This window comes from Palaemon carinicauda, chromosome 17 (genome assembly GCF_036898095.1).
Source record: "Palaemon carinicauda isolate YSFRI2023 chromosome 17, ASM3689809v2, whole genome shotgun sequence".
Lineage (NCBI taxonomy): Eukaryota > Metazoa > Arthropoda > Malacostraca > Decapoda > Palaemonidae > Palaemon > Palaemon carinicauda.
In genome coordinates this window covers 58,122,526-58,147,749 of record NC_090741.1, presented here as the reverse complement: position 1 = coordinate 58,147,749, position 25,224 = coordinate 58,122,526, and the positions used below count along the sequence as shown (strand labels likewise).

Below are 25,224 nucleotides of genomic sequence, written 5' to 3'. Positions count from 1 at the left end.
ATGAACACCGAAACATTTTATATTATACATACTGTAATAATGACACAAAAATAAAGATATGTAAACCCATGTTTTCAAAGTGTACATATTTTGCTAGACGCATACTTCCATAAGACCGACGACAAAAAAATATGAGACGAGGTGACTGTACTGTACTTATAACAAAGTACAAAAAAATATTCCCAGAATAATTCTAATTAAAAAATCCTTTACTACTCCAGACTCGTTCCATTCAAATGAAGATTGTGTTTTGTACCTAATCGAGTGACCCGGTATAAGTAGTCATCGGTTAAGACTTTTGTTATATCGATCGCAATTACAGCTGTACTAGTCCCAATGAAACAAATCCAAAAATGAAATAGATCCCGCATATATTAATCAGTATTACTGTAATTATTCATCTTAGTAATTATCAAGGGTTTAATGTCAGTAGAGGATACCTAGCATCTTACAGATCAACCGTAGGATATCAACTCAAAAGCTTGATATTTGTGGGTAAAAGCACCGTCACTTGAAATGATCTTTATTAGTTGCCAGTGTTGGCCGCATCTTTTACTGGAAGGTAGATTAATATGGCTTCCTAAAATTACGTTTAATATTGACAAGAAAACTCTAATGGACCAAATGCCAGAGAGCAAAAGCATAATTCCAATATTACAAACCATTATTCAAACATTTTATTCACGGCAGAGTCCAGTCCCACCCAATTCTCTGAACCAGGATCCAGCTTCTGTATAATGGTATCAGGTCTAAGGAAGACTTTAATTTTCTGTTTTTTTGTATTCATGATTCTCTGGAATCCTATCAATTTTTACCTACTATAAAAACTTTTGTTTTAATATACACAATTAGAATTCAAAGAAATATAAATTATATTACTTTTGCCATATAAACTTTTAAGCATGTAAGTTGCAGTTGAATTATTATTTAGTAGATAATCAAATTAACGTATTTCCCATACAAAACATTGATTCACTTTATAAGACATCACAAAGACTATAAATAAACAATAACCAAGACCCATTGATGTAAACATTTATCTCATAAAATGAGCTGTAAAATCAACAAAATGCAAATAAAAGCTTAAATTAAAAATGACAACGATAAGCAAACTACAATACATCACAGTCTCATTGCTCCTTCTTGTTCAAATCCTAGTCTTGATAAGGATTTCCAGGAGAACGGAAAAATAAATCGCATATACAGCAGTGTTAGTGTCCTATGAAGCTTTCTTCAACTACAGCTGTGAGTCAGATTATTGTAAGTGTAAAACTTAATTAAATAAACACTGACAGCCACCAAGACTATACAGGATACTATTCCTCTAGAGGCATATGTTAGCGGTCCCACTGACCCTAGAAGCACCCACAATGGCATACCCGAATTAGTTCCTGTGCATGTTGCGAGTCATCCAAAGGAGAAGATGACGTTTCCAGTTGGTCTACCCGTTTGGCCATAGTTCTCCGCTCCTTCTCTAACTCACGTACTTTGTTTTGGAGTTGAAGGACTAAGGTGATATCCTCCACCTATATTACCCCCAGAGTCATCATCATCAAGCAGCACAGAATGAGTGAAGGGATACACTGTTAGAGATGCTGTATACAATACACTACCAAATACACACTTTACTCCAAAACATTCCATACCTTTTAAGACTCAAGTCATTACTAGCATTTCTGAAGAGCATTTTAGAGGCCATTCTCAACTTAATGGTTATCAGACTAATTTGGAATTGAAATACATTAAGTGTGTGAGTGTGTGAAAAAAATTAAGTACTTATATCTATAAACTGAAAGGCACCTCTCAAAGCTACTATAAAGATGACAGGAAGATATTGTGGAAATGTTTTAAAGGCCGAAGAGTGGGGGAGACAAGAGAAAACTGAAAATCAAAGTAAGCAAAACATAACTAATAGTGTTAGGAAGTAAAAAAAGTAAAATTATGAATTATTATATGGTGGTGTGGGAAAAGTAAGGGGTTACCTCTACTGTGCACCAAACATAACATGTGGTGTCATAATAGTTGCTCTGGATTACAAAATTATGTGGCATAGGCAATTTTCGAACTCCAAAAATTATGTCAAAACCAAACATGGAAGAAAGAGTTCAATGCTCTGTTGTGGTAGATGGACAGGTCTTGGATGAAATAGTACATTTCTAACTTTGGATGCACACTGGCTATGGGATGGATGAAATGCATAGAGATAACTAAACTATAATTAGACTATTGGCAATTAAAATGTTCTATAGCTTAGAAAGTACAGACTTATGATGGGTGCACATAAGGCCTGTATCATAAATGAGAGAAACATGGATACTCAGAAAGAAAATGAAGGAGATTTTTAAATATGAGAACTTAAAATGTTAAGATTTATAAAAGGAGTACAGTGAAAAATCTCATGATGCATGAAGGACTATCTGATAGATGCAGTGTCCAAAGCCAGGAGAAAAATATGGAGAATTTACAGACCGAGATGTTTTGGATATGTGACAATGGCTGGGGTTCAACTGATAAAATAAAGGTAGATATGGAAATAGTAGGACACATATCTATTAGAAGGCCTAGAAATCATGGATAAAACAAGACAAGTCAATAACTTGAAATAATAGGAGTTAATGAAAACAGAATACTATACCGAACAAATTGAGTGGAGAGAACTCATAAAAAGAAAAACTGACATTAAAATGTTTATGGGGATCATTGTAATCTGTAAAAATATATATAAAAAGACTGTTCCAAAGTCTGAGAATCATCAAGTTACCTAAAACATGCATCAGCTCAATAAGAAGATAGCAAATACTTACAAGAAAACAATAGTTTTCGTAGTTGATAAGCATTAATTATTACACAAAATAACAGTGCAAATGACCAAGATTTGAGGAGGTTAAATATACACATCAACAGAATGTTAAAAGATGAAATCTTACTCCCAAGGAATGTTAGACTTCTAAACAACTACATAATAACGAACGTTACGTATCACCGTCTTACTCATGAAAATCAAAACGACGAGTTCCAAGTGGAATTGTTGAGCAAACCTTATACATCATTAATATTTTCTAAAATTTAATTTACCAGCTTCTATACATGTTATTTTCAAATATGGAAGAAAGTATCAATCAATTTATCACAAAAATATACCCATCATCTCTATTTGCTGTCCCTGAAAAATATTTTAGTTGCTCGAAGTTACAAAAACCTGTTTTATAAACACCTATTTCTTGATTATCTTAACAACTATACCACTGTCAAAACTATACTTGTTACTGGCACTAATTACAAGCATTAATAACAGATAAGACTGTCTGGAAATGGAAAATCTTCCATCTACTGGCCTAGTCAGTTTTCCATCTGATTTCAAAGCTGACATTTTCTTTCAATGTCATCTTCAGAATAATTGCATAAGAGTGATTTTAGTGCTGCCTGGTACGGTTTGATTTAATCAATATTTTGTAACTGTATCATACATTTCCTGTTTTAACAGTAGAAAAATTATAAAAAATAATGTAATCTCTTCTGACTCAACATACATACATATACCAAGGCACTTCCCCCAATTTTGGGGGGTACCCGACATCAACAAATGAACAAAACAAAAAGGGGACCTCTACTCTACGTTTCTCCCAGCCTGACAAGGGACTCAACCGAGTTCAGCTGGTACTGCTAGGGTGCCACAGCCCACCCTCCCACATTATCCACCACAGATGAAGCTTCATAATGCTGAATCCCTTACTGCTGCTACCTCCGCGGTCATCTAAGGCTCCGGAGGAAGCAGCAGGGCCTACCGGAACTGGGTCACAATCGCTCGCCATTCATTCCTATTTCTAGCACGCTCTCTTGCCTCTCTCACATCTATCCTCCTATCACCCAGAGCTTTCTTCACTCCATCCATCCACCCAAACCTTAGCCTTCCTCTTGTACTTCTCCCATCAACTCTAGCATTCATCACCTTCTTTAGCAGACAGCCATTCTGACTCAAAGCCAGTGGAAATGTATGCAACTCTTTCCAAATCTCCCAATACACCATATAAGCAGTTAGGTTTACATTTCTTCCTAAAAACAATAATTACTATCAGTTAAGCTTCTGTAACCATGAATGTTTGACAGCACCAGGTGGTGATATTTGTTGAGCTCAATGTTCACGCATTATAAAACATTTCGCAATTCTGACCATCATTTTCATTCAGATCTGTTAAGACTATACCATCCACCATGTAGTACTATAATAGGTATGGATTTAACCCTATCAGTCTTATCTTTTCTTTTGTGGATTCAATTCCACTCAAGTCCTCTTAATTTCTTTTCAACCTTAGCCAAAATAATACAATATTTTTCCTAGCCATGTACTTTAATCATAAAACAACGAAATTTCAAAATTGATGCAAATATTTTTTTTATTGAGCAAACTCCCCAATGTCTAATGTCATAAGTTATTATACCTTATTTGTAGTTTTAAATATTTAATAAAGTTTATTCTTTGCTTTATTCCCTTTCCAACGTTAGGCATTTTCCTTATAGAAGCTCTTAGGCTTAAAGGTATTCTGTTCTTACAATGGTAGCAGATTGGCTCCAAAATATTATTATTTCTAGTAGATGAAGTATTGAAAATTACTGGACCACCTTCAGGCGTAGCTCATTATAAACTAAACTTCTACCACAAAATATAAGGAGGACAGACAAAACCATATCTTTATGAAGTGATGTTCCATCAACTGACAATTGTTAAAGACTCAAGATGCAGCCATGCATTTTGTGAGCATAAATTGTTGGGGATATTATATACTAAGACTTACTAAAACTGATGAAAATTGGTTCTAAAGTTTTTTTTATATATATATATTTAGTAATTTTTAAAAATCCTAACTGATAGCCTCACCCTTCTTAACAACTTTCTATAGTATGAAACCCTCCTTTTAATAGAACTCCGTTTCTCCTGCCTGTCTGATTTGTCACTACTATTGTGTCCTGTTTGACAAACAAATGGCAAACCAAACTAATAGCCAGAAGGAGACTTTCTCGTAGAAACATTTCTAGTCCCAGCAACTTAACTCATTAATGCCAGTAATCAAATAGTGCTTCAAAATAGTTTGGGTGACAAATCATCGTTCACAAAAAAAAAAAAAAAAAAAAAAATTTAATCGTCATAATTTCTGAGCTTCCTTATCAACTAAGTAATATACCACCTTGCTGTAGCAAACCATCCTGAAATATCCTCTTTAAAGACTTTAAATATAACCACCTCTTTACAGTTACTAAATTGTACCAAGACAATACTCTGTACAAAATCACACATAAATGTAGTTAGCTTTATACACAAAAAAGACCCACCACCAATTTCAATAATATATTTCATGGGAACCAAATAATTGATTAAATCCCTAAAATTGCAGCACTCTTATTGTTAGAGGATGACTGGTAAAATATTTTCAACAACAATGCTAAAACAGGAATACTGGTTAAAGTAGTTGGCTCTTATTAACTGAAGTATTTGTCACAACATACCAACCAAAATTAAAAAGCTTAATATTATGCAATGAATATCCTTAGATTTTAGTTGTTTGAGTTTGATTTAAATTCCTTGACATTATTAATGTCAATTCCAAGTGATAGTATGTCTCTCTTGTACACATGCACTTCAATGAAACAAAAATTAACTATAAATGATTTTAGCTCTTATGATACAAATGGTATAGCATAGAATAAAAGATATGATGCACTACTTTTTGGGTGAACAATGAGTAAGTGTGATTAATGTATAGCAGTAAATTGAGATTATATAGCAGACCATATTCAATAAAAATTAAAGAGACTTCTCAACAGAATACGGTTTGCCAGTGTGCTAGATTTCCCAGTTTATAGATCAAGTTTACAGATTGTATGTATGGTAGATGCTGATTCGCAGTTATTAAATCATCTATTCAACAGCCATTTACAAAGGACTTCCCTAGAGGAAATGAGCATACATCTTATATGTATGCTTTATAAGATACATATGGAGATAAGAAAATTTATGAAAACATTTCTTTCTTCAGAGATTACACCTTCATTCTTATTTATAAACCAATTAAATAAGAGGGGTGCTATATCACTCACATGCTAAAATGCTAAATGGAGGACTAAGTAATTTCAGTATTCCTTTGAGAAATAATAGCGCAATGACTTGACATCTCGGTAAAAATTCTAATGTCAGGGCAGCATTTCCTCAACCAATGAGTTGCATTTCTGGATTTCTTTGCTGATTGACTTGAGAATTAAATGAAATATCAATATTAGAGCAAAACATAGTTAAAGAAGTTGATTTGTTAGGTCGCAAGAGATCAAACAAAACAAATAGCCATAGGCATTAACCAATGCAGGTAAAGATCAAAAGGACACCTTATAAGGGATATTAGTGCCCTAGAAAATGTACCATTCGAGAAGGGAACAAATAAATAGCCATAGGCATTAACCAATGCAGGTAAAGGTCAAAAGGACACCTCATAAAAGACATCAGTGCCCTAAAAAATGACCCATTAGAAAAGACCAACAGTAGACAACATCTTCCAATGAGGATCAGTCTGAATGAAATCTTCTGATACCTTCATTCCCTAATTCTATGATCTTAAAAAAGGATCTTAGGTTCTATTTCAACCTGTTGTCTGTAGTGCTTTAAGTAGTACTTTTTTATTAAATGCTTTTTCTAGGAACAGTTTTAGATTTGGCCAAGGGAACGTGTAACCATTCTAATACCATGTATTGATGCTAGAACCCTTTTAGACATTGGATTTGTGAACATTACATAAAGATACTCGGCCTCTTCTATTGGTCCACTTATCTATCCCTTTAGGGAGAAGTCTTCAACCAGGATGGAGAAAACATGATCCCCTTCATGGTCTGGGTTTGAGGTACCTCATTCCTGGTCATCCGGCAAAGAAAGGCAACTTTACGAGGTCTTCTGGCATAATTAAGGGAAAGAAATAAGAATAAGGCTGACGATGAGTATCTTTTGGGTTGATAGATGCCACATTCCCCTTCTGAAGGTACTTGTCACTTCACTGGTGCCTATAGGAATGTGGAAATGTAGCCCTGGGCCAACAAGCAAATACCTTTGACACATTGAGACAAATGACCGAGGGTTTTAAAGCATGATTCTAAGATCAATGGAACCTTAATTATGCTAAACAGGTAATTTTTGTGGTACTTGTGAGGAATTTCCCTGCTGCCAAAAAGAAGGAATAAAGAGACATTGACAAAGATAAAGAATTGCTCTTCTATAAAGGTCTTGTTCTCATACCAAAACTTATAATCTAATACAGGCCTTCAGAGTCCTTCACACTGAAACGATACTATCACTGGCTCAGTATAATGCTGTAAGCACAAAAATTCCATGTATTCAACATATATAAGGCAACATTAACTCAGTAAGAAGACGGAAATACACAAGTAATGAGCTTCTTGATAAACCCAAAATGTGTATTAGATGGAATAAGTGAAATAAAAACACTTCACACCATGAAAGGAAAAGACAAGTATCAATAACAGTTACTCAACAAGTTGGGAAAACAAAGAAAATTTGATAGATCCCTAACTGTATCATAAGAAAAGAGAAATGCATTAGTGGCACTCATGCTGTTTGAAAAAAAATGATGGGAAAAATATTGCTAGAGTTTGCTAAAGAGTCATCCAGGGGTAACAACATAAGTTTAATCCTCTAGAACACTATGATAGATGAAAGATTGGACCAGAGAAGATGTTGCCAGAATACATAAACCTTATTTACTAGTTAAAATGGCATTAGTCTGTTTAGATTTAACAATTATTCCAAACCATAGCAAAATAGCTTAATCCATTTGTTGAAACAATGGCTTATATTTCATAGGATATATATACATAAACTGAAGGCAGATCTTGAAGTGCATACTGTACAAGGATAACAATGATTTTTTTCAAGAGACCTTACTATCATGGATTACATATCTGCAGATCTTAGAACAGATTAACCAGATTCCATTATAGGTAATCATGAACAATAACCACCACTTTGCATAATGAACGCAGGTTCGTAACACACCGTGACATTCCTAGGACATATTTCCTTCAAGTCCAAAAGTTTATTTACCTGTAAATACTTGGGTATATACAAGAAGTAAATAAAAAGAGGTCCAGATAGATAGACCTCTTCAATAAAGTCACTGACTTGGTACCGTTTACAAATAATATAAAACATATACTGTACAAGTATTATTTACTCTGCAGAAGAATCCTTAAATTTTACAATGTTTGTCACCAGTAAAACCATAAAATAAAAGCTGGTATACACGACTTACCCTTTCTGGCACATGGATCTTGATGTCTGCATTGGGGATTTTCTGAGGTGATTCCCATTCAATGTTCTCCAGATTTCTACTGGAGTCTGAATTCTCGCTCATTCTGCTTCTGACGGAGCCATATCCAATGTCCTGTGGATGTAAAGAGTTTCATTAGCATAACTTCATCTAAAATGTTCCTGAATCCCAGATAAACCTCCACCTCTTGTTTGAATAATGTCACAAATAATGGTGTCACCGTACTTTATTCAGATTACATCAGTTCTAAGGAGTAGATTTCCCTCATTAACTTCAGTGCTATGGATTACCTATTATAAAATGTACTATATAGTACAGAATATTCGTATATTCAGTTATGTAGTATACAACAAATTCTTTGAAGCAGTTTTAGGCATCACAAGCAAAAGTTATTTTTGCTGTGTATCTAATATTCAAATATAATGCAATGTTCATAGCAAAACTAAACTACTAATTGATGAACTAAAAGTATTCCTACTGACGCTCGGTTCTTGAACCGAACAACTATTTTGCAATATATAACTTACAGAATTCCACTCCTGAGTTAGCATTCAAAAATAGACAAATAACCATGAAAAATCTCATCCAAGACAAATGCAAGATGCTCTTTGAAAACTTTGAACAGGCTTGGGAAATTTTCATTGTGAGGTCTTTGCAACTTTCTATTTATTTCAGAAGATACAAGGAGTAAATTTCTTAGTGTTATCAAGGCAAGCCATTGTAATTACTGCAGATATCAGTAGCCTATGTGCAATTTTACTTATTGGTTAATTTGCAAAATTACTAATACTGTATACAAAGGGATGTACTTGACCATTAAAACAAAGTCAAGACGAATTCTTTAAGCAAAAGAGCCGCATTTATTAACTCATTGAAAAGTTTAATAATAATAATCATAATTTCAGTATCTACTTTTTCAGTTCCAGTTTGGATAGTGTCAGAACATACTGAGAATTTTGAGGCAACGAAACCACTAAAAAATTGCCAGGAATATTAAGAATCAAGAGTACCTAACTGGTTCAAAGTTAATAAAAACAGAACTTTCAACACCATGAGAAAGATAAGAACACAAAGTTTTAAATAACTTCTCATAGTACAAGGCTAATTTTAACAGAATAGAAAGATGTAACAATTAAAACAAAAATTTAAGAGATCAATCATTGAAAATTATTCCACTGTTTACCTTGAATAGTCACCAGAAATTGTACATAAAGAAATATTATTTATGAACTCACAATGAAATTTCAAAAGCTCAGCAAGAAATACTATTTAAGATATCTCCAACATGCAAAAGGGTTTCGTACAAGACAAAACAGCTTCAAAATAACATCTTATACAGTGACAAAACAAACATTGCATGTTCAATGTGGCACAAGTAAATCTGTGTCAGTATAAAAAAATTTAGTAATATGGGAAGACTTTTTGTTTCTGAAACCTCAAAGGCAGGCCTCAAAATAAGTAAAATATCTTTGGTGGAGTAGAGAACGAAGGTGAACATTACAAAAGCATAAATGTTAATGCAATGTTGAATGCTTGCATTCTTAAGGACTTAGAAGAGTAAAGGCAGCATCAGATATGCATTACATTTGTAAGGATCAGAATAATAAAAGCAATGGAAGTAGTAGTCAACCAGAATAATCGTAAGAGGAACAAGAGAATTCATTCAGAAAAAGAGAGGAAAACAATGAAGATTCAAGAAGTATAACCTTCTAAGACAAATATTTTACGATAATTACCTAGTATATCAATAAACAAACTACACTGAGTTAACACAAACTAATTAACAACAGTAATACATGTTAGTAGAGCGTGTTCATTACAAAAAATCATAAATAGTAAGAGTAATCTCTTGATCATCCAAACTCAAATGATGTGTTCAAGCAATAATATTTTTAATTTTCTTTGGAGCACCCACATGCTCCTTACTTCCATAGTTTCCTGTCCTTTAATTTTTTCTATTCCCTTTGGTGCAACTACTTCATCACTATCCTCCTCGAATTTTTACGTATTCAGTATATACTTTATATCTTTTGTTTTTAAAGTTCAAATTTGCTGTAAGTGTAACGTTGAACAGGTTGCCATACATCTCATTTCATACTTTATATATGACAGATATATTTCAACATTGTTAATGATCTTAGAATATTTCATATTTTTTATTCAATTCTCATATATAGCGTATCTATTTCCTTATTTCCTTTCCTCACAGGGACACTTGAAGCATTAGGCTTTTTCAACTAGGGTTGTAGCTTAGCTAGTGATGATGTTGCACATATTTCAAGGAAGCCCTAAGAGAATCTAAAATGTGACTAGTCTCTTTAAACAATCTTAAAATGATAAAGAAATATCATAAATGTAATGTAATATCTTGTGTATTATTTTCAATAAGTAGTCTAAATACAATGAAAAGTCAAATTACCATACTCTAATTACCTGATGTTGTCAAGATAAGTTTTACTAATCATTAACTCATTTCGTACTGTTTGATATTTCCCATTACCAAATTCATACCATTCTTAGTCTCTGATAATTCAATTTATGACTAAAAAATAATAAACATAACCTCAAGAAGTTTTTATAAATCCTATAAAAAAATGTATTCTAAAGGATCGCTAATCGGATTTATAAAGAAAAAAACAAGACGAAAGTAACTAAAAAATAAGTAGACATTAAAGTCTTCTATCTAAACACTAAGAAGCTGAAAAGAAACTTTACGTTAGCCAGGACTTCGGAATTGGTTATCCACAAAGCGCACTCCGCCAATAATGCCATCAAGCTTTGGATAATCAAGAGATATTACCAAACTACAAAGAAAATTCCCACTTTTCAGTATACTTTAAGTTACTCCTTGTAAATTCAAAGAGAGAAAATTGAAACAGAGGCTCCGAAGCAATGCAGAAAAATGATGCATTGAAAAAATGTACAATGTTCTGCCTTTATAGTATTAGTTTTTAAATTGAAAACTGATATGTACTCACATCATCGCCAATCATGGAACTTAGATCCATGATATCATCTCTCACCAGTTCTGTGGGAGTGTCGCTTGCTCCGCTATTGCTTACATTGCTGGCGCTTCTCTGTAAAATACAACCAACAAAATAAAAAAATTTTATTTCTCTAAAGGGGTTACAGTTAATCTACAAGACTGGCTGTGAATGGACAGCGTGTTTAAAATAAAAATTTCTTTAGTGTACATTTTAGAGAGCAAAATAAAACTTTAGTATTTTCAAAAGGGACTATTTGTATCAATCTACAAGACTGACTGTGAGTGGACGATAGTGTATTCAAAATAAAAACTTCTTTACTGTACAACAATATAGAGTAAATATTAAAACTAGTATTTTCAAAAGGGATTATTTCTATCAATTCACAAGACTGATTGTGAATGGACATTTGTGTGTTTAAAAAAAAAAAATATTGTACAAAATTATAGAGAACAAAATAAAACTTTAACATTTTCAAAAGGGATTATTTCTATCAATCTACAAGACTGACTGTGAATGGACGATAGTGTATTCAAAATAAAAACTTCTTTACTGTACAACAATATAGAGTAAAAATTAAAACTAGTATTTTCAAAAGGGATTATTTCTATTAATTCACAAGACAGACTGTGAATGAACATTAGCATATTTAATATAAAAACTCTTTACTGTACCTTATGGGTGCCGCCTTTCACTTTAGCAAGCTGCTCCTCGAGAATGTCATTCTTCTGCTCTAATCTATTGTACTCTCCTAACAATCTCTGGTAGGCTGCCTTCTCTTCTGAGCTTTCCATAATTATTTGCTGCTTTTCAGCTTCAAATTTCCTTCTTAGCAGCTCTGGAAAATATGATATACTAGTCAAATATATACTGTAGTATAACAATGCTTGGAATGTAACAATTAAAACTTACAAAAAGAAATTCTATCATCTCTTTAGTTTATAAAACCATTTTGATGAGACACCACTTATGCCTCGGTAAAATATATTCAAGAATTTAATTTCAACTACTTTCGAGAAATCTGTAAGAGTACAGGTCTGAGATTCAATGTTAATAAGCACCAAGTGTTCTCTTTCCTTAATAAGAACTTTTGAAACTACATGATCAATGAGACACAAACTACATAGAAATTATAAAAGTACAAATTGTCATGTTAGCGAACTGTTCCTTTAACAGAAACAATGAAATAAAGAGACAGCAGACCCTTCTCCTGCCTTCTACAATTCCTTGAAGACATTATGATCCAATGTAACTTCCATATGAGGCTCCCGACACTTTTAGATATTACGCAAAGAATATTATGATTCAAATTTATCCTGCAATTACTTTCATGATATACAGTAATTACTTCTCAATCATCTAATCAACACCTTACCTTCCCCTTGCCTCAGGGACTCTTCTTTTTGTGCCTCTTTAAGTTCCTCGGTGAGTTTCGCATTTTCCGCATTGAGTCTTTCCAACAACTCGCGGTTCTCCTTCTCGGCCTGTTCCTTCTGGGTCAAGATGTCCATTTTCTCACCTCTCTCATGCTGAAATTATAGTTACTAATTAAGCTTATTTTCTTATGGTTAGAAACATTATATGCTTGTGCGGGATAACAAATCAATTACAAGTAGAAGTTTTATGCTTACAAACATTCTACGCTTGTGCAGAATAACAAATCAATGAACAAGTAGTAGTAGTTTCAAACCACAATTACCTCAACTTCCACTGTGAGTTTCGTAACGAGGGCTTCGAGCTCCGTGACCCGATTGGTAGTTCCCTTCAACTGACTTTCCAGTGCCTTCATATCAACAACCTGTGACTTCAAAGCAGTTATCTCTTCCTTGTATGCTTTGATATTATTGTTTTCATGTTTCTGGAAAAAATAATAGAAACAATAGATTTTGAATATGTAAAAATTATAACACTATATGAACAGGAGCTTACTGAATCAACTTTCTTTCCCATGTAAGAAGCCATGACTTGCCGTTTACAGAGATATGAAAGTTTTGGATTTAAAATATAGGTATTCTTATTAACTATTTATTTTACTACACAAAAACCTTTTGAAAATTTATACTGTGAACAGCTTTAGAAAAAAATAGCAATACAGTAGTTTGTTATCACAAACAGATTGTGTTAAAGAGTACAGTATTACTGTTCATACCACAAATATAATGGAATTTTAGCAAATATTTCTATTTCTATATTTATACCAATACAGTATTTGCAAGATATATTTCCTAAATCAAATCTTAATTGCACTAAAACAAGAATCAAGATTTTAAAAATTGTTCAACTATAATTTTCGTGTTCCTATTTTTGGCATTAGCCTGGCATCGTTGGAATCCAGAATCCAAAAGAATATTTATCATGGAAACAAAGTTGAATCAGGAAACCATACATAAAATAAAGACTAAATTCTGAATCACTGAAGCCTAATTACATCTCAATATAAATTATTAATTTTAAAAATGATTGGATCAACAAATGGACATCTCATCAAACTTCTGTAAGTCTAAACACTTACAGAATGAAAACTGTAAAAGACTACTTTTTCAAAGGGCATGTTATAAGCTAAACCTTGCAAAGATATGCAATATACAGCAAATGCCCTTCTTTACTAAACAACTGAAGATAACTTTACTCGATTACACTGTACTTTCTCGTGCCAATTTAGTTACTCCAACAAAACTTATAGCTGTTTCTATATCTCCCCTACTATCCACATAAATATTTGTTATTCCTTCTTTCAAGGTGTCAAGCTCCTGTCAACCACAATAAATAAAAACTCTGTGGCTCTCTTCACTACAATCTTACGTTGGGAAGTTCAACAAGATACAACATACCTCTAGAATTTGCTATTTATGGTCTGTTTTAGCTTAATATTAATAAATAATACATTTCTTCTACACAACACTTTGTAGAGAAGAGCAATAAAAAACTGAAGAGTACTAAAATTCTCATTGATAAAATTTTGTCATCAGGATTCATGTGGTTGAACTGTGAAACCGAACGAGAATGCCTCTAACGAAATGCCTCTGGATTAGAGTAATTTTCTAATTGAACTAAAGAAAAACTGCCATTTTACAGGAATATGAAATATAATGCTACAATCTTCATGAAATGTACCTGAAATATCCTATGAACAACATAAAATTTAAAAAAAAAACATGATAGTCGACTCTGAATTAAAAAAGCTGAAAATTGTGAAAACGAACCATTTCGGTGAGTTTCTGTTGCAGAGAGATAATCTTGTTCTCCAATCCCTTATTCAGCTTCTTCTGATGCTCAATAGATTTGGCTTCTATCTTGAGTTTCTTCAACCTCCTCCTAGCCAAGAAGCACCTGACCATGCCTTGCAAGGTGATAAAACCTTTGACAGCAAGCCTGAAGTGTTTGACAGCGAGATACTTCCGCACGTGCTTCTGAATAACGATGCACTGAAATGAAAAATGAAAGATTAGACGAAAACCCAAACACTAACACCTAATCTTTTTATCTATCTACCATGGCCCTTCCCCCATTTTTGGGAGGTTGAAAAAAAAAATAACATGATTTTTCTTCTCAGCATTCCCCTTTGCGTGACGAAGGACTCAGCCGAGTTTGGTTGGTACTTAAATATATCATCATCATCATCATCTTCTCTCCTATGCCTATAGATGCAAAGGGCCTCGGTTAGATTTTTCCAGTCGTCTATATCTTGAGCTCTTAAATCAATACTACTCCATGCATCATCTCCCACTTCATGCTTCATAGTACTCAGCCCTGTAGGCCTTGGTATTCCAACTCTTCTAATACCTTTTGGAGCCCAGTTGAAAGTTTGGTGAACTAATCTCTCTTGGGAAGTGCAAAGAGTATGCCCAAACCATCTCCATCTACCCCTCACCATGATCTCATCCACATATGGCACTCAATTAATCAGTCTTAGAGTTTCATTTCTAATCGTTTCCTGCCTTTTCACTCTCTCAATATTCTTCTGAGGGCTTTGTTCTCAAATCTACAAAATAAGTTGGTTTCATTGCCAATGTATAATATGCTATATTGTTTCAGCAGTTCCATCGGCAAAAGGTCGTCCAAATGCAGATATCATCATACATTATGTTTTGAAATATTCTATTTAGCTCTTAAAAATCTTGCAGAAATTATTTTTCCCACTCATTATAAATTCTAATGAATCATACCATAGTCTAGCTCATACATGTAATAAAATATCTAATTGTTGGAACTTCAGAAGTTCAAACTTTCAGTGAATGTTTTTATGTTTAAAAGGTTGACATGATTCTCTCTTTATTGTTTATATATGATAGATCTATATTAACATTGATACTAATCTCGAAGATACTTTATATGCTTTACTATCATTTCTCATATATAGCTTATTCATTTCCTTATTTCCTCTCTTCACTGTGCTATTTTTTCTTTTGGAGGCCTTGGGCTTTTAGCATCCTGCTCTTCCAACTAGGGTTGTAGCTTAGCTAGTACTGTAATAATATTAATACTGATTACACCTAGATGCAATTATATAAATGGAATGGCTTCGTAATTTTTTTAAAAAGAAATAACTTTTACATAATTAACATATGTGGTGTCCTGGTGGCAGTGCCCTTGCCTATTGATCGCCAGACTGGGGTTTGGGGTTTGAGTCACGCTCAAACTCGTTAGTTCCTTTGGTAGCTACAACCGCACCATCCTGGTGAACTAAGGATGGAAGTTTTGGGGGAGTCTTTAGGTCTATAGGCAGAGTCATCAGTAGACATTGCCCGGTCCTTCTTCATACTAGCTTGGGTTTAGAGTGGGCTTGGGTGCTGATCATATGTAATATGATCAGTCTCTAGGGCATTGTACTGCTTGATAGGGCAATGTCACTGTCACTTGCCTGTCATTCATGAGCAGCCTTTAAACCTTTAAATAAACAATAATATTCTACTGCAAATAAGAACGACACAACAAGATTGGTATATTCATTCAGAACCATTGTAAAATGAAAAAAACAGTTTTACCATTTTTTTCAATATTCACTGAACTGAACTACCGTCATGGGTTAAAAAGTATTTCTACATTTTTTTTATGCCAAAGTTATTTCAAAATTAATGCTGAACAAATCTACATGAAAAAAAAAAAATTTGGTTTCTTTTCTTTGAAATGATTGAAAAAACATAGGTACAGTAAAGTAAAAAAAAAAAAATAAACTAAAATAAACGGCCTGGTTCAGTTGTATCACATTTGGCATAAAATTAATAAGGAAAACATTCTACCTCTGCACTTATAGGGGTAGTTTGTAATATATATTTGAGAAATATGGAAAAATATCTAAAAAAAAAAAAAAAAAAAAATACGATCTATCATTTATCCAATAAAATACTCACCGCTCTAACACGTCGCATGTGCTCGAAGCGTTGTCGTGCCCAATTGCCACGGGCACAAGACTGCAACCTGATAATAGTATATTTGAGACGTTGATAGCGAACTCTCTTGAGCCATCCACGCATACATGCTTGGATTTTGATGGCAGCTGCGGTTTGACGCATATGGTGGACACGTCTGTAATGAAGGTTAGAAATTTCTTTCATGATTTTCTTGATGATTTATGAAGCAGTTATGGTATATGCCTGACATGGTAGTTATTCTATGGTTTGGAAAGGTGGGTTCAACAAAGGCATAACTTCTGGTTCCTATATACAGTATTCCAATAATTTTTGTCAACTTAAGGCAGTTACTCTTAAGGCTTTGTGTACTAGACATTCTAAAGTAGATTTCAATAAATTATTAATACTATTATTTGGCACAACAGTACTGTATTTTTCTTCTGTTCTGCTATTTTTCTCCTGTATTTATGATTCAATTTAATGATTATGCTTTAATTTTCCCTTACTTTATGTTATCTAGATACTTAAATTGTATATTCTATGAATATATTAGAATATATTAAAATAATTATTTTGCATGCATACAATATACCATTACTAATTCACAGTACCGAACTTTACTGTGCAGTAAATCTATAAGAAAATCATAAAAAAAAAAATAAATAAAAAATTGATACATGTGACATTTGAAGCAAATTATATTAACAGATTCCTTCTACAGACCTTCTTGACATCAGACCTCTGGTGTATCTCTGAATAGTCATGGCTGCATTTCGCACAGTTCTGTAACGTTTGCGATGAATAAACATACGAACATTCTTCTGAATCATGACACCACAAGCACAGAGTCGGTCAGCTCGTAATTTCTCCATGTAGGCAACCTGTCCTGCTCTGAAGAAGATTTTGGTGCGTCCAAACTTAAATTTATCTTCATCCTGTCGGTATAGGAAATAACATTTGGTTCATCATGAAAAGTAATGATATGATTAAAATTACTTCCATGTTTTCTGATAAAAGTACATAAAATTCAAATATCAGTTAAAATATGAGATATTTAAGGTATGTACTGATTTTTTATCTTATTAAAGTCCGAATCTTCATTTCAAGCACCTAAATATGAATATAAGACACTAATAATAAACTAAGGTTAAAACTCTGATACATACGCTGATCATATTGCTTATGATCTTCTGACATGTAACCCGTACATCATTCCTCTGAATATCTCTCGAGTTGCAAAGTACTCGATACCGACAAAGGAATTCATTATAAGTCCACCTGTAACGATATACATGAAGTCAGTCAGATATACAGGAAGTCAGTCACCATATAAAAGAAAAGAAGTCTAAGCTGAAAGTGAGAATTGTAGTTTATATCAGTGATATTACATTGCGATTTAAGCTCTCTCCAAAACAATAACCAAGGGTAAAATTACCATATGCCTAACCCAGTATTTCTTAAAATTCCCGTAATTGTCAGGGATATAGACACAAGGATCTTTTTGAAGTTTTAATAGGTTATATATATAAAATATCAATTTTAATGTTGTTACTGTTCTTAAAATATATTATTCTAATTGTTCATTATTTCTCTTGTAGTTTATTTACGAGTATTTTCTTGTTTCCTTTTCTCACTGGGCCATTTTTCCCTGTTGGAGCCCTTAGGCTTATAGTATCCTACATTCCAACTGGGGTTGTAGCTTAGATGATGATGATGATAATAATAATAATAATAATAATAATAATAATAATAATAATAATAATAATAATAATAATAATAATAATATTAATAATAATAATAATAATAATAATAATAATAATAATAATAATAATGAGCAAAAGAATTATTAAATTTTGGGAAAATCATTTTGTAAAATGAGCATTCATACAATTGGAAATACTAAACTAACGAGAAACTGTTAAATGGTCATCCTTGCATTACTACTGAGGTTATTGTTCAAAAACTTAAAGAAGCTGTGCTACTACTTTACAGTCTCATATATTTAACTATCTTAGGTTTTCTTATGATTTTTATTACATTTATTGAGTACTGTTTTGTGTACCGTATATGTTTGCTTAATTATATTCCTTTTTCTATTGTGGGCATTATATTAATTGGAAGTTTGGCCTTTAAGCCTAATAAAGGAAGAAGAATTTACACTTCTTTTATAGCATGAAATAGATATTTCAGATCAGAAGTGGGAAAAGATGCAGACAAAGATGATGATCAGAAGTATCATTAATGTACTGTACATCACCTTGATGGGTATCCAGCAGCGCTAATTCTAACTGTTTCCAAGACACCACAAGCTCTCAGCTGTTGGATGGCCCTCGTTGGATCGAAGGTAAAGGACATCTTATCATCGTTAGGCTTGATGCACCTCACATAGTGAGGAGTTGTACTGTTCAGCGTCGCCATCAGGAGGCTCAGAGATTCGCGGAATTGAGACCCAACCTGTAATCATTGATAATTTTGTTGAAGCAAATGCATCTTATCATAGATAAAAACTAATAAAATATTGTCTGAAAGAATACACAAACTGATATATCTTAAAGCTCTCTATAACAAAAGCATCAAGTTTAAATCCAATCTAGCATTTTAAACTAATGAACATGGAAAGTTAAATTTATCCCTCAAAAATTATAATTACCGATTTTTGTGAAAATCAATGTTTAGCAATTCAATTGCAACTGATAATAAAACCCTCATAGCAAAATCTCAAACAAAATAATAGAATATGAACAAATAATAGACCAAAATATTTTAAAATAATAAGCAATGCAACTGGAATGTATTTTTTTGTTAGAAAACTTACACTTTTCTTCATGTCTTTCGACTTGGCAGGACCTGCTGGCATGACTTTCACTTTGGTCTGAGCGCCTTTAGCTTTCTCAGTAAAGAGGGAACGTACTAAGGGATACTGTAAAGTTTAATGGAAAATTCATTAACTGCAACATACAAAATAAATGATGCATCTAAAATAATTTTCTCATCATTATATAGAAGTATTTCAAGCAACATTAAAATTTCCAATACCAAATATTTACCAACACTTTGAGACCTTAAACTAATTAAATAATTAATAGACATCAATATTATATTGAAAATAATAAATTTGTCTTACCTGACTAGACTTAAGTATATTTACACAATCCTCAGAGACCGTGTCCCTATTTTTCTCTAAAAATCCAGCACATTCATAGCCTACTTTATCAGCAAAATGCGCGATAATAAAGGATGTATTGGAAAGCCTTGGCTTGCTAAAATGGTCCCACTTTTTGCACTTGTCATACAACTTTTCAACCCAAGATTGATCTGACCCTTTGGGCATCTGGAAAGAAAGTAACAATATTATTATTATTATTATTATTATTATTATTATTATTATTATTATTATTATTATTATTATTAGCTAAGCTACAACCCTAGTTGGAGAACCAAGATGCTATAAGTGCAAGGGCTCCAACAAGGAATAGCAGCCCAGTGAGGAAAGGAAATAAGGAAATAAATAAACATATATGAAGTAATGAATAATTATAATAAAATATTTCAAAAGCATTAACAATAAAACTGATATTTCATATACTGTATAACCCTTTTACCCCCAATGGACATACTGGTACGTTTCATAAAACTCATCCCTCTATCCCCATGGACGTACTGGTACGTCCTAGCAAAAAACTGCTTCTTACATTTTTTTTTGCATATTTTTTATAACGTTATGAGAAACTTCAGGCATTTCCCAAAAGAATGAGACCAACCTGACCTCTCTATGACAAAAATTAAGGCTGTTAAAGCAATTTTAAAAAATATATATTGCAAAATGTGCTTGAAAATAAAAAGCCTGGGGGTTAAGGGTTGGAAAGTTTCAAATAGCCTGGGGATAAAAGGGTTTAACTACAATAATAGATATCAATAGACACTGAAAATCCTTATTACTTTATTTCAGTATCATTATATAGTATCAGATCTCACCTAAAAAAAGTTAACATAAACTCTACTCACCCTGCATTCCTCATCGAGAAGAACGAGTATACCCAGCTTGCTTTCAATCAGATCAATGCAAGGTTGATTGTCATAGAAGTTAATGAATTCCCACTCGATCTGCTCCTTCACATATTCTTCCTGCTCCAGTTTAAACACATGCTGTAAAAGTTAATAAATAATGTAAATCAAATTACAGTAAAGGTTTAAAGGTCACTCATGAATGGCAGAGGTAAGGGACAGTGACATTGCCCTAGCAATCAGGACAATGCCCTAGAGACTGACCATATATGATCAGCGCCCAAACCTCCTCTCCACCCAAGCTAGGACCAGAGAGGGCCAGGCAGTGACTGCTGATGACTCAGCAGATAGACCTATAGGCTCCCCCAAACCCCCCAACCTTAGCTCACAAGGATGGTAAGGTTGCAGACACTAATGGCACTAACGAGTCTGAACGGGACTCGAACCCCAGACTGGCAAACACCAGTCAGAGACGTTACCAATCAGGCCACAGCAACCTCTAATACAATAAATTGGATTAACAAATATATGAATTATCACTAAAACCTTCAGCAAATTAAGAATACTTCACAACAATAAAAAAATTTCCCATTTTCAAGTTATGAAAATTACAATGTGGGTAGTAAAGTTTTACTTAACTATAATTCAAATACAAAACAGAAATCTAAGTCTGGATAATGGATATTAAATTTAAAATTTCAAAAAATAGTCAATTTTAAAAGTAATTTTTAATTTTCTTGCTATACAAAGCCAAGTCCCTTACAAAATGGAATGTCTCCAAAGGAGTTAGAACGGCTGTTTAAATCGTTAACAAAGTAGTTAATAACAGCATGGAATTTCTCTTCTCTTCTATTTCATATGGAATGAAAGAAGTGCAACTAAAGGCCTTTCTTGCCATAACAAATTTGGAAATAAACCTGAATAAAACTGTTCAAAACAAAATTGCTGATCAGTATTAAAGCTATGTCTTTTTTTACCTGATTGAACTGTTGCTGTAGCTTCTCATTAGCATAGTTGATACAAAACTGCTCGAAACTATTAATTTCAAAGGTCTCAAACCCATAGATGTCAAGAACACCAATGAATCTGGAAAGAATGGACAAGGATGAAATATGAGGTCTTGTATCATGACAAATGGGTTTCATATCAACAATGTGATACCTACATCATACAATCATAATAAACCCTTAAAAAACTTGACAAATTCTATTAAAAGCTACTATAAACTATCAACACAAAGGTTGCATTTTGAATTATGCAATGTGAATTTTGGGTAATTCAAACTAATAATCTCCATAAACAAAGCATGTTAAAGGGGTAGTTGTGTTCAATGACTGCCCAAGTTTATAAACAAAAGAATTTTTTATGCTTTCTTAATCACTATGCTGTATAAATAATATACAGTATACAGTAACATAATACTGTTGTATACAGTATACTATTTTGAATTTTAGTTTATCTTAAACACATCAAGAAGTTACTGTACTTGCAACGAGACTAAACTGAATAAAAGTGCATAAGGATAACCAGGAATAAGGATAATAAGGATAATGCGGAATAAGGAATAAAATACTGGTATATGTAATAAACACACTGAAATGAACTGTAAAAAGTTGTGAATAACAGAAATGAAGAGGAATTAGAAAATTATGAAGAATGGGAAAAACCTTTTAGCCCTTCGACCAACATTTCCTTTACTTGAAAAATGACTCTACAATGTATCATATTCTTTTATAATGGTATCAATGTATGTACTGTGTGTATCAATGTTCAAGAGTGGATAATAAAATCAGCAGTTGAGGAATCGGTACATGAGGAGGCTCTGTACTGTAAATAGAAATAAATTTCTTTCATCCTGCTCTCGGGGAAATGAAAATAAACAAATCTGGATTTGTCTGCTATTTAACATTCAGAAGAGAGAAAGGTACTGTCAGCATCTTACCTAAAAGGCTGGGTCTTGGCAGCAAAACATTTGTTGATTTGCGATACAATCCAGTCGAACACCTTGGCGTAAATATGCTTTGCCAAAGCATCTCTAGAAAATGTTGCCTGGAAGAGAGCATCATGGAGGAAACTAAGTATAAAAACAAGCTCAATCATTTTATAAATACTGAATATATATGAGAAAATTATGGACAATACAGTTTTCCTATGGTGACATATCTAACCAAGAAACTTGATTCGTACCTAAGCAGATTTTAAAACGTTATAAAAAATTATCAAAAGATCTATCTATTTATCTATATATGTACCAAAAATTTTGAATCTAAATCACCGATACATATCCCTAAAGACACAAACCTCAGATGTTGTTAAAGGCTTCGTGAAAACTTCTCTTCCGCTGACAATCTTCCGGTGACACAGCCATTTTCTTAAGTCATCCACATCGACACCAAACAGATCGGAGGCTATTTGCATTGATTCGTCATTCTTCTGCGAAAATAAAATTCATTATTATTAGTTTTATGATGCTTTGCTTGACTGGTAGGCTAGCGTGTCGTAAACTTCATGATTAAAGGAAAAGAACAGGCAAATATCTGGATTTTTAATACATAAAGGCACTAAGATCCCACCCCACTAAGTCCAGATCCTTGAAGTTCAACTTTTATATGCAACATTAAGTTATCCTTTGAGTAATATGTGACAACTGAAATACAGTACAGTGGTACCCCAGTTTACACATTAAACTAGGAAATGTTTTCTTTGTTGTAATCAGGGACCTTATAGTGTCATAATTTTCTATTCATTCCTATACCATTACCTGTCTTGCACTCTTTATTGATTTCTTAAAGTATTGCCAGCTTTTTATCATATAATGGTTAACATATCGTCAAAACAATTAATTTCCCATTCATAAGTATTATAAAGAATATTAGAGTAACAGCCACAGATACATTAACTTGAAAAGGGAAAGCATACCAGCTACACTTCCAAGAAATACTTGGGGCACTTTCCATAACATCGGCTTTTTAAATATGAGAACGGGCTTTTCTTAGCTCTCAATGAATAACAAGTATGGTACTGTATATCTAAATAGTAAAGAATATATTTATTTATACATATACACAGACATATACTGTAAAAACTGATACTCACATTAATAGCTGAAGAATCAGTACCCGATTCATCAATGATAACATTGCCCAGATGTAGAATTCCAGCTAAAACCCTATAAATTTGGTCCTGCGAATTATCGTTAATGCCGAGTAGGTTAAATGCTTGGCAGGTTTCATGAAAGTTAGCACCATCATCAACACCATCAATATGGGGGCTGAAACCTTGGTTGAGGTAATGAAAATTATCTTGGTGACCTGGAAAATAAGTGTTGCTATTAGCCTCGGTTAATATTGCACGTATATCCGTTCCCAATTTTCAGTGAAATAGTGGTAAAGTAAAAGAAAATACTGAGTGCATAACATTTACATAGTTTATACACAAACTAATTTGGCCAAATCAAGATATAAATGTGCAAATTAAGGGATTGTCGTCATGAAAATCTACTTTTTTATATATATAAATCTTGAAAATTCAGGAATAAACAATAACCTTCACCATAAAAAAAGCATTTGATAACTTATCTAGGCACTACCATTTACTGTACTTGCATCTTCTACATCTATGTTTTCTTTTAACCGATATAGCATTCAACAGATTTATTTCATCTGATACAAATTTGAATTTTTCAAAAGCTTATATAGTACAAATGTTGCTATACATTACGAAAGCATTTCTTGCAAATCTACAGATTGCAATTATTAACATAAACATAATGCAAATCTAAAGTCTCTCTTTGTTCAAGTTTATTTTTCCGAGTACAGAAATACTTCTCATTCCTACATTAAATTTCTATTTGCATTTAACTTGTAAATATACAGACTGGCTTCTCACTTTAATCAAATGAGAATTTTTAACCTTGAAACCCAAGCTCATTCAAAAACTCTATTTCCCCCAAAACAATAGATGCATATCAAACAATTCTGCTACGTATAATGCGTTCGCCCCCTCTGTTCTATAAATGGGAAAAACACTACACATTAAATTGTTTTATGTATACCTGGAATAACTAGAAATGTTAGAATTTTTAGGCGTATGGCCTGGCTTAAACATATATATATATACTGCGGTACAACACACACACGAACTCATTTCCATTACAGGCTCCACTTGCAGATGGCATCATTATCATGATGCCAAGAAACCTTTGGTCAAATGAGTAGTAAAAGCTGATAAGGACGTGTAAACAAGTGCGTTTGTAACAAGAAAAAAAATAGAAAACATGGAATGCTTTAGAAAAGAGAAAAGATACTACAGACAGACCTGCTTTGTTACACGAATACATTATAGGGACATAAAAACTTTCAAATTGTGTCTGTGTAATTACACTATTGCAGAAATATATAAGCCAAAATGTTGGAATTCTATTTCCAGATACAGTGTAGATATTAGTAAAAGGAAAATGAAGTTTAACTTGTATTATAAAGCTCCACAAATACCATATATGTACTTGAGTGATCAAATTTTTATGAGATTTGATTTCCTGAAGAGAATTAAAAGGATTCT

The 25,224-nt window shown here is 32.9% G+C and overlaps 1 protein-coding gene across 8 annotated transcripts in view; it reads right to left on the bottom strand.

Annotated features, from left to right (window-relative positions):
* The window catches only part of didum (dilute class unconventional myosin), a 309,989-nt gene that overhangs the window by 199,972 nt on the left and 84,793 nt on the right, over positions 1-25,224 (bottom strand). For 6 of the 8 annotated variants that reach the window (XM_068391077.1, XM_068391078.1, XM_068391073.1 and 3 more), the window contains 18 exons: positions 23,761-23,975; positions 22,966-23,097; positions 22,607-22,713; positions 21,642-21,750; positions 20,665-20,805; positions 19,784-19,990; positions 19,475-19,579; positions 18,917-19,113; positions 17,826-17,937; positions 17,383-17,594; positions 16,660-16,834; positions 14,512-14,733; positions 13,008-13,166; positions 12,684-12,837; positions 11,983-12,146; positions 11,303-11,401; positions 8,307-8,438; positions 1,380-1,526 (listed from right to left, as the gene is read on the bottom strand). In XM_068391077.1, the coding sequence (XP_068247178.1) occupies positions 1,380-1,526; positions 8,307-8,438; positions 11,303-11,401; positions 11,983-12,146; positions 12,684-12,837; positions 13,008-13,166; positions 14,512-14,733; positions 16,660-16,834; positions 17,383-17,594; positions 17,826-17,937; positions 18,917-19,113; positions 19,475-19,579; positions 19,784-19,990; positions 20,665-20,805; positions 21,642-21,750; positions 22,607-22,713; positions 22,966-23,097; positions 23,761-23,975 (2,789 nt within the window). The remainder of the gene's footprint in view (positions 1-1,379; positions 1,527-8,306; positions 8,439-11,302; positions 11,402-11,982; positions 12,147-12,683; positions 12,838-13,007; positions 13,167-14,511; positions 14,734-16,659; positions 16,835-17,382; positions 17,595-17,825; positions 17,938-18,916; positions 19,114-19,474; positions 19,580-19,783; positions 19,991-20,664; positions 20,806-21,641; positions 21,751-22,606; positions 22,714-22,965; positions 23,098-23,760; positions 23,976-25,224) is intronic. The other 2 variants (XM_068391080.1, XM_068391081.1) reach the window with 1 other exon arrangement.